A 10,497-nucleotide genomic window follows, 5' to 3' on the forward strand; every position below is an offset into this window, starting at 1 on the left:
ACCTCGAACGCAACTCTTGTTTTGCTGTTTGAGGCGAGGGGTAAGTACAGGAGGACAGAGATTGCAGAGGCTCCCAGCAGGACCAAACAATGCCCTGCAGGGACAAGGGGCACCTGGGGATGTCCCCGCTCCTGGAACACATCCTAAGGAAACATCAGGAGCAGACAGGTTAAATGCATGATTTTCAAAGCTGAAATCCCTGGACTTGAAAGTTTTGGTGAAACTGAGGACAAAAAGAAGGAAAGAATGGGGAGGCAGTTTCAGTGATCTCTTCAGAATGATACTGCCTGCTTATTTCTAAGCTTTCACAAAAGAAATATGGAAGCCGCAAGCAGGAGTGGGGAGGGAGCAGCAGAGCAGCTGGAACCAAGTCTGTGGAGCTCTGCGGTGCTGAAATATCTGTGAAGGAAACGTCCTCCTCCATTATTAATGGGTCTGATTATTTATTTACACAGCTCTGCGAACAGCTGCTCACAAAACGTGTTAAACCTTGTCATTCAGAGCACCCACAGGCGATGGAGACACAGCCGAGCAGGAGCTCAGCCGCAGACCTCGGGCAGGAAGGGGAACAGCTCCTTCAACAGGCAGAGAGCAGCTGCCTCGTCCCTGAAAGAACGGCTCTGTGTCCCAGCTCGGGGAGCACAGCTCTGCTCCTGACACAGCGTTTTTGGGACTCTATTAAATACATATTTGCTTCTCAGGAACATCAGAGCTGAGCTTCAAACGCTGCACTGGTAACCATGTACTCCTTGCTGTGCTTTTGTTGTCTTCTTTTCTTGCTCTTCACCTTTATAGCTGCAATTTGTGCCTGCAGGCAAACCCTAAAAATGGGTGGTGGCATTCAAATGTCTTCCCTCAGACAAAAGAAATAGCTTGAAGACACCCATCATGATTCAAATCCACGGCACAGAGTACAAACCTCCTGGAACATGGCACCATTATCTCCTGTCCTTACACTCCACCCTGTGATTGATTCTAGCATCCTTCCTGCCAACAAAAGGCTCTTATTTCCTGTTGGAAACATGGAAACCGAAAAGGGTTTTGTTGTTCCGTCAAGATTTGTTCCCTGAGGTTCTTCTTTTGTCAGCAGACCGTCCCTGCCCGGCAAGGCTTGTCAGGGGCGCACAGCCTCGGACACCCACGGGTGCCATCACACCCAGGCCACCACGTGTCCTTCCCAGGCAAGCACAGGAGGGCTGAGTGAAAACTATTTTCCACTCCTGATGGGAGTTTGCACCAACCCAGGTCTGACAGCAGAGGCTGCACAAGTTAAGTCTGTTCTGGAAGCAGCTCTGGTGTCTCACAGTCAACCACAGGATCTCTGTAGCACTGCTACAAAGCTGGCAGGGAGAGCGGAATTCCCTCTGCTGTGCTGGAAAGCCTCGGAACTGGGTAGCAAGGAGGGAGGGAGGGAAAAAAGGAACCAACAGGAGACAGAAACCTACCGGCGAAGAGCATCCTTCCAGTCAGCATCTCAGCCAGGATGCAGCCTGCTGCCCACATGTCGATGGCTTTGGTGTAGTTGTTGGGCGAGAGCAGGAGCCGGGGGGAGCGGTACCACTTCGTCACCAAGCCCTCAGACAGGTAACCCTGAAAGGGCAGAGAGAGGGGGGTCAGGAGGGAGAGCGTGCAGCAGAGCTCCTCCACCCGTCCCTGCTCACTCCTCACTGCGGCCCCACGGCCGGCCCCTGCAGGAAACCCTGCCCCCCACGCCTGGGCAGCCCCCACGGCAGGCTGGGGCTGCCTGCCCTGCAGGGACCTGACAAACACCAGTGCGGGCAGAGGGACCCCAGTGCTCCTTGAGGCAAAGCACCCACTCGCTGTTTGTCACCATGGCACTGCAGCATCTTCTGCAAGGGACAGATGGCTTCAGTAGCACGGATTGGCACATCACACCCGCCTGAGCCATTCCAGGTCGCCTCTGGAGGACTTGGATGTACCCCACAAATCCCAATCTCCCCTCATCCGAGACAGTGTCCAGAAGAACAAAAGGGAGGATCACCAGTGCAGATGGAAGGAAAGCCTGTATGGGGAACAGAACTGCCAAGGGCTCTCAGCCAGGACTCCTGAAAACAAGATGCCGTAGGATAAGTGGGAAAGCCCTTCTGGGCAGTACCTGGCTGGCCCAGAGACGGGAAACCCTGTTTATTCTGCACTGAGCCTGAGCCTTGCCTAATAAATCACCTCCCCTCCTTGCCACCCGCAGCTGGGCTCTGGCATGGCTGCCAGCAGCTGGCTGGAGAGGGGCAGCTCCTCATCCTCAGTCCTGCTCTGCTCACATCGAGGACGGTCATTTTGGGTGCTTGACCTGGTTCTACACGAGAAGCTCTGGGCAGCATCCACAGGACAAAGGCCATCGTCTCTGGACATCGCCTCCTGTTCCTGAGCTCACCCGGGAGATTCACCCCCAGTGCCAAGCGCTCAGCAGCTCTGGCTGGAACCAAGGCTGTGTCCCAGCCTGCAAATAACCCTGGCACGGCAAGGGATGGCCCAGCACCCCTCAGTGCCACGCAGGGGCTGGGCATGGGTGGTTATCCCACAGGGATGACACTGGAATATTCATAAGCGGCCTTTTCTACATTAAATATAACACATTAGCAGAAGGAGGTGGATTGCAGTGCAGCAGGAGAGGCAAAACAAAATTAAATTATAAAGCTGAATTGCATTTAAATGCCATGAAGCATTTGGAGAATGTCAAAATGCAAAGACAGCATGAACACAGTCCACATGAAAGCTGAGTTAAAAACTCCATCCCTACTGATTTAGTTCCACAGACTGCAGCAGAACTGGAGTTGTGCTACACAGCGCTTCCCGGGATGCTGTAGGATGCATCTCTCCACCTAAACACGAAAGCAGTGCACCACCACAAACACCACAAGGCTGATCACGCTCCTCTTCCCCCAGTGCAGGTTTCTGCGCCAACTCCCAAATGTGCGAGTCATCAAGCTTTTAATCATAAAGGGCTTGCTTTTAAAAGAATGTTTTAATTTTGGCCTTCTCATGATAAGTTGTAATGGAGACTGATTAGCTGAGAAATTTCATTTAATGCTGTTACATTTTTTGCTAATGCTGCTCAATCAGAACCAGCACAAAAGCCCCCAGGCATTATCGGATCAAACCACCACTTCTCAGCCACTGCAATTATTCCCAACAATGGAGATGCTGGTGTTTATTGGAGAATCCCACAGAAATGAACTCTGAGAGTAGTAATCCAGGGCAATTCTCAGCTGGAGCAATTTCTTCCCTCTCCCAGGAAAGGAATGCCACCCTCCTTATGGATTTAACACCGTTCCTATGTTTCTCCTTGCTGACAGCAAGATGGATGTGAGTCCTCCGAGGGGTGTGTGCACCACGCAAAACGCATGAGCAATACACTGCAAACATCTGAAAGTCACAACAAGCCAAGCATTTCCCTCCCCAGGCACGTCTCACGTCCTGGGGAAAACTCCCTGCCAAAACTCACCAAGCGGACACATCTTCAACCTCTCTGCTGCCGTGCACGGCTCTGGTGGTAATTAATTAGCAGCACTTCTGCTGCCCATCTCCCCGTGCCTGACTGTTACCTCCCTGCTTCCATCTGCCGGAAAACCTCGGAGCCCGCAGCACCACGGCCAGGAGGGAGCCACAGAGAGCAGGAACCTGCAGCTGCTCTCCATCCCATCACTGCTTCCCAGGGCATTCCACAGCTGGGCTCCGCGTTATCCCTCCCCTTTCTTCAGGGGGACAATACAGGGAAGGACTGATGGGCGGTTTGGAAATCAAGACTTTTCTGACCTGGCTGGAGGTCCTCTAGTGGGTAGCACGGCATTCCAGTCCCTGACACATCCCCGACACCTTCCCACGGCTGAAAACAGGGGCTAGATCCCTACGTCTAGCAAATACCTGAGCTCCTGTCCTGCCACCCGGAGACAGAAACTGCAGTCCTGTGGGATGGCACGTTCTGGGGAGAAACAGCTTTGGGATCTGGGATGACGGAGCCGCTGCCACAGCCCCGGGATGAGGACCCACCCACAGCTGTGGTGCCAGGGTGGGGAGCCCCAGCACCCCTGGCCACCACCTCAGCAAGGCAGGGCTCCAGCACAAGGACTGCACCACGTACCCAGACCCAACCAGACAGAAAGAGCGGAAGCGTATTAATTAGTGCCAACTAAGATGGAACATCCATCTCTGTGACAATGTTCTGTGGATTCAGCACAGCCCCTTCTGCACTGGAGGACCACCAGAATCTCTTTAAAAAACAACGGAGTTAGTTGAAAAATAGCTTCAAGTCTAAGCCCTTCCATGCTATTTCTGTTTTTCTCCCTTGCAAATTTCAAAATGCTACTTTTCAAAAAAAGTATCCTTTTCCTGCTTCTCCTCCTCCTGTGTGTATGGCAACAGCTCAGGCGATCTACAGAGGTGATGAATTCACTACAGGTAGGACAAGCATCAAGTCGTACCAAGCAGCACAGCAAGGCAACTGGAAAGCGAAGAAAAAGGAATGTTTTTTCTCATCTCTACACAGCACGTATCTTGTGTTTTGCTCGCAATACCAGAAGGAGAAGCAATTTGGGGCAGGTGCTGCTGCATCCTGGTGTCGCCCTGGTGACAGCACGCTGAACCTGCATCCCATGGGAACCTGGCACAGCATGGCAGCACATGGGGAGCACCAGACCTGCTGCTGCTCCAGACAACCACCATCCAAGCCTGGAGCTCGTCCTCGGGGCTGGAGGGATCCAGGGGACATGGGAATTCAGGATCCCACCTACTGCAGCCCCCCACGCCACAGCCCAAGGCTTCCCCCAGGAGTGTTTCACAGCAGAACCCTTCTTTCTGCCGTGAAAAAGCCGCAGAGGTGCAGAGCAGGGGCTCACACGCTGGAAATCCGTCAGGATCCAAGCACAGCCTGTGTATCCACGCCCCCATCCACAGCCACCATTGGGATTTCTGCTGCTTCACCCGTGGGAGCCGGATCAGCTCCTGCTGCAGATGGGGGACTCAAAATAGCAACAAGCCCAAGCTTTTGGAATAATCCCGGAGCAGCAGCAAGCTTCTGCCTCCTCACAGCAGGGTTTTTAACCTTGTTTGTTGGAAATGCAGGCAGGGCAGTTCTGGGAGGGGCCGTGGACGATGCCGGGCTGGCAGGAACGTGGCTCCACAGGAGGACAACGGCACGGCTGTCGCGCAGGGCTCCAGCAACGTGACGCGCTCTCGTTTTGGGATGACAGGGCACGTTTATTTCAGGAGCACAGACCATTACGTGCCTCTCTGGAGGGCAGAGCCGGAGAACAGACGCGTTGGGGTCACAGCAGGGAGGCTCAGCACCGGCTGCACGGGCCATGGGCTGCTGCCCAAGGGCTGGACGTGCTGGGTGGTCCCCTCCAGAGGAGCACAGAGCAACGCCCCACACCCTCACCTCCTCTGAACACCTCCTCGCCACAACCCATCCGGGAATTTTGTTATTTACTGGATGGACTGGAAGCGATTATGTTTGCACTGAACAGCAAGTACAAAGCTAAAGGAGGACTTCAAAGCTTTGAAGATGGTCTGCAAAGTGTTCGCCACAGGAACTCCCCCTCGAAGGGCCCGATACACCTCCGTGGTGTGGAATTTCTGCCAGTTAGTTGTGTAAGGAATGCTGCCAACAGGCAAAGGGAGAGCAGGTCCCCTGGGAACCCATCAGCAGATGTCCCCAGGTGCTCTGGAGCACCAGGCAGAGCCCCCAGAAGAGACAATCTTGTGCAGCCCAGGGAGGGTAAGGAAGGTTCTGTTCAAGGCCTGGTCACCCGAGGGAAGGCAATCGCAAGTCTCTGTGTCCCCACCAGCGGGAATCTCCCGTCCTTCCCAGACAGGACCACCCCACGCTCTGCCCAGCGCTGCGGCACCCGACACGCCACACAGGATGCACAGCCAGGGACGGGTCTGCCCTCCAGAACATTCATTATTTTAAAGTCTAGACATCTGCTGGTTGGTGTTTATGCCAGTTTTTAACACTCGACTTTGCTGTCTCCCTGCTCTGCCACAAGCTGAGGGTGCTCAGGGCAGGACAGCACCCCGCCTTTACACCCTCTTCCCTCCCAAACCTGGTGCAGATGGATCTGGACTCTCATTTGGAGCCAAGGGTGTTTATTAGGGCACGAGAGTGGGGATGGATGGATGGATGGATGGATGGATGGATGGATGGATGGATGGACGGATGGACTGATGGACAGATGGATGGGCAGCATCCATCTGAGGCCCAGGGAGCCTCCAGGCAGGCACTGGACCATGGGGGCTGCGGACAGAGGGGCCATGGCAGAGCATTCCAGCGGGGAATCCTGCAATCACCACGGGGATGAAGGGTTATGGAGCAGGAAGAGCTCAGCTTTGCCTGTCCTGCATGAGGACAGGAATCTCCTGGAGGCTGGGAATGCTCTTCTCCTCACCTCCAACCCGCCTTTGCTCACCATTTGGGCACCAAGGTGTGAAGTGTTCAAACCACAGGCAGCAGCGGCCGAGGAGAAAGGCGATAATGTGGAGATGTTGTAGAGGGATAAATGCCCAGGGATGACGAGCAGTGAGACGGAAAAGAAAGGAGCCTGCACAGCTGGATGGTGAGAGCTTTGGGGAAGAGATGGGATGAGAGAGAGACGTGGATGCACAGGATCATCTCCCGAGGGGCCTCTCCTGCTGCACCTGGCACTCTGTGCCCTAGAGATGTCTGTAAGTGCTTGAGCTTAGAAACTCGTGCATCTGAGACAGGGCTAAAATTTGTCAGGTCTGAGCAGCCAGTGAAGGTGCAGACCGAGGTCTGGATGTGACTTTGGCAGCTGGAAATTAATTTTGTTTGCTGTGGAGAAGTTTCAAAGAGATGTCCCTGTGCTGCTCTTACCACATGGAGAAAGGTATTTGAGCAGCAACAACAGCCGAGTGCTGCGGGAAACAGCCAAAGCCGCTCTGCTTCGACTGGGGGAGGCCGGCTCCTCACTGTGCTTCAGGGCATTTCTCAGAGCCAGGCAGCTCTCCCTTTCCCATCCCATCATCCCAGTTCAGCATATGCCAGAGCCGGGCAGCTCTCCCCTTCCCACCACATTATCCCAGGTCAGTATCTCCCAGAGCCGGGCAGCTCTCCCTTTCCCATCCCATCATCCCAGTTCAGCGTCTCCCAGAGCCAGGCAGCTCTCCTCTTCCCATCCCATCATCCCAGTTCAGCATATCCCAGAGCTGGGCAGCTCTCCCCTTCATTATCCCAGTTCAGTGTCTCCCAGAGCTGGGAGCTCTCCCCCTCCCACCCCGTTATCCCAGCTCAGCGTCTCCCAGAGCTGGGAAGCTCTCCCCTTCCCACCCTGCTATCCTAATTCAACGTTTGCCTGCTGAAAGTCACACAAACGAGACACCTTGCCAGGCAAGGGCTATTATTTAGGTGGTGTGTGTGTTCTAAGCTGTGTTTACAATTGTGCTCACAATCTAGCATGGTTCCTACCTGCCATTTTAACACTCAGCAGGATGGTCTGGGCTTTGAGAAGCATCAGGTCAGAAGCGATGTGACCTTTGGGACCAGTAACACCACACAACCTGCAATCTTTTGTGTCAGCAGAGCCCAGCCATTAGCGTAAGCATATTGCAGATACAAAACATGCCAACAGAAGAAAAACGCACGTGCTTCGGATGAACCTCAGAGGCTCGCAGGAAACCACTGCGATAGAGGTGCAGCTCCGCACTGCCCTCAGAGGGTTGGGTCTGCGGGGTCTTTGGGCAATGAATCATGCAGGATTTCATCTGCTCTTGGGCTGGCAGCACCACGGGCTGGGCTGTGAGGATCCCTGCTCTGCCCGGGTGGCCCTGGGGTGGAGGCCCAGCGGGCAGCAGATCCTCCACCTGCGGGCAGGGGGGTGGTGAGGGAGGGGCGGGGGCACCCAGGGGACCCCCATCGGAAATCCGTGCGAGCCTTGGAGGAGAGCGGGGCTTGGGTGCGAAATATGGGAAGGAATTGATTTCTCTGAGTCACCTTAGACATCAGAGGCAGGACTGACCCACCCCCCACCCCAGCCCTCCTGTTGTCCCTCTGCCCCTGCAGGGCCCGGCACCCAGCTCTGGCAAACACAGTCCTGCCCACTGCCAGGAGTCACCAATAACTGGCATTTTCTGCTATTTTCAGCTCTGCTCGGGAGCAGTATCCAGCTTTCTCTGCACACTTGGATGGGTTTTTTTGCACTGATGCTCCAGCCTCCCACCCCGTGAGGAATTGGAGGATGCTCATGCAATGGCATCTGGCAGAGTTAAACACCAACACGAAGCTGCAGCCCTTGACAGCTCCTTCCACTGCACTGGCCATTACTGAGGCTACAGAGAATTGCTCAGAAATAACAATAACTCTGCAGCAGACACGAACAGGTAACTCCTACCCTGATCCCGCAGTCCTTGACAACACGATGTTCCCTAAATCAGAGACTTTCTGCATTCACGTAGCCTGCCTTGTTTGCAGGGGTTTTCTCTGGGAATTACCTGACTTTAAACAAACAAACCATCCATCTGAAAAGCCAGGAGCCTCCTCCTGAGTGGGGCCATAAATAAGGAGTCAGGAAGGGAACACAGGGAGGGCAGGCAGAGTGACAGCGACCCTGTGCCCTGCTCCCTGATGTCCCCTGCAACCGTACTCCTTTTCCCCAGGCTCTATTTCTCCCCACAGCCCCGACTCGCATCCAGAACAGATCTGCTCGGGATCATGAAATTGTCTTTTTGCCGTCCTCTGCTGCCTGCCCTTCCATGCCTCCCTTCACGGAGCAAGGGGCAGGAACCCACTGGTAAACGCAAAGCGCGTTTAAGCCTCGGCACAGGCACAACAACAGATCCATGGGGGACCGACCCCAACCTCACCGCGGACACACCCGGCTCAGGAGAACAGATTTCATCTCATCTCACAACACCAAACAGTAGCTCTAACCAGAGGCCAGCTGCAGACCATGCAGTGACCGCTTTCTCCCAGAACACGTGGACCCACGGGCTGACGGAGCCTCCGCCACGTTCCTCCAGTGCTCAAGAGCTCCCGCCTGGAAGGCAACCGGCATTATACATCTGCAGCTCTGTTCAAGATCCATTAGCATCAGGACTGCGTGTCACAGAGTCTTCTCAGCCATTATCCCGGCCTCCCATGCTGCCTGCCCGCTGTCAACACAGCAGGCTGCCCCGGTCACTCACATTATTACTGCTTTATGATACACTAAGTACCAAGCGGCCAAGAATTTCACTTGTTATTTGGATCTTGACCTCAGATGAAAAGACTTGACTGAGTCTCAAAGACCCAGCCCTCTCCCCCTATGTTAATTCAAACAAAACTGGGTTTTTAAGAAGCCGGTTGGCACCGAAGTGAGGACAAAGCCTGGCAGAGCGGGTGTGGACATGCCAGGTCCCCTCTCCACGTGCTGCTTGTGCTTTGTAACAGCAGCGGAGCGAGGAACACAGAGCTCAGTCATTTGAGTACAGCAAGCGAACACACGCCTCCCCACAGCCCACTGCTGAGACAGAATGAAACACCTGACCATGTATAATACACACCATGTAAGGCAGTGAAAGGCAGCTGAAGGGCCCTCAAACCCTTCCTGTGCTCTCTCTGCAGCTTTGCAGCACTGCAGAGCCCCAGGACTCTGGCAGAGCTCAGTGCGTGGGCTATGCCCAGAAAACACTGAAGGCCAGGCTGGACAGGGCTCTGAGCAACCCTATCTAGGGGAAGGTGTCCCTAGGTGTCCCTGCTTGGTGCTGGGGGGTTGGACTGAATGAGCTTTAAAGGTCCCTGCCCACCCAAACTACGATTCCATGAATGGAACGGAATAGCCTGGGGCAGAGCGGTCACCAGCAGTGGTCACTCCAGCGGGGGCTCAAGGTCCAGTTCCCCCAAGAAGATCCAGCGTGGCCCAACCACATCGCCGTACAAATGTTCTATGCCTCCCTGCGCCGGTCAGCCCGGCACTGCCTACCTTGTGCGAGTAGTGCTGGTCCACGATCCTGGCCAGGCCGAAGTCGCCGATCTTCAGCACCAGGTCCTCTGTGCTGATGAAGATGTTGGCCGGCTTGAGGTCGCGGTGCAGGACGTTGGCCGAGTGGATGTACTTGAGGCCGCGCAGCAGCTGGTACATGAAGAGCTTGGCGTGCTCCTCGGCCAGCTTGCCCTGCTCCAGCAGCCGCGCCAGGTCCGTCTCCATGTACTCCTGCACGATGTACACCATGTTGAACTTGAAGAAGTCCCCGCGGAGGTTGGCGCCCTTGGGGCCCAGCACCTCGTAGACCTTGACGATGTTCTCGTGGTCGAGGCGGCGGAATTTATGTTGGCCACGGCGACATCGGCCATGGCAACCACATTGGCCATGGTGATGACCATGTTGGCCATGGTGACCTTGGTTTTGTTGACCACGTTGGTTTTGACCACAGGACATTGACCACACTGACATTGCCCCATTGACCACGACCACGTTGACCACGTGGACTTTGGCCAACGGACATTGACCACGCTGCCATCGGCCACGGTGATGTTGGCCAAGTGTC

At 54.9% G+C, this 10,497-nt stretch overlaps 1 protein-coding gene across 1 annotated transcript in view; it reads right to left on the minus strand.

The window, feature by feature from the left end:
• MAPK4 (mitogen-activated protein kinase 4) overlaps nt 1-10,491 on the minus strand; it is a 20,966-nt gene extending 10,475 nt beyond the window's left edge. Inside the window, exons 1-3 of the mRNA XM_017734316.1 lie at nt 9,933-10,491; nt 1,398-1,590; nt 747-779 (exon numbers count right to left, since the gene is read on the minus strand). Coding sequence (XP_017589805.1) covers nt 747-779; nt 1,398-1,590; nt 9,933-10,403 — 697 coding nt within the window. The 5' untranslated portion in view covers nt 10,404-10,491. The remainder of the gene's footprint in view (nt 1-746; nt 780-1,397; nt 1,591-9,932) is intronic.
• Nucleotides 10,492-10,497: the final 6 nt, after the last annotated feature.

This window comes from Corvus brachyrhynchos, unplaced genomic scaffold (assembly GCF_000691975.1).
Source record: "Corvus brachyrhynchos isolate BGI_N302 unplaced genomic scaffold, ASM69197v1 scaffold285, whole genome shotgun sequence".
NCBI lineage: Eukaryota > Metazoa > Chordata > Aves > Passeriformes > Corvidae > Corvus > Corvus brachyrhynchos.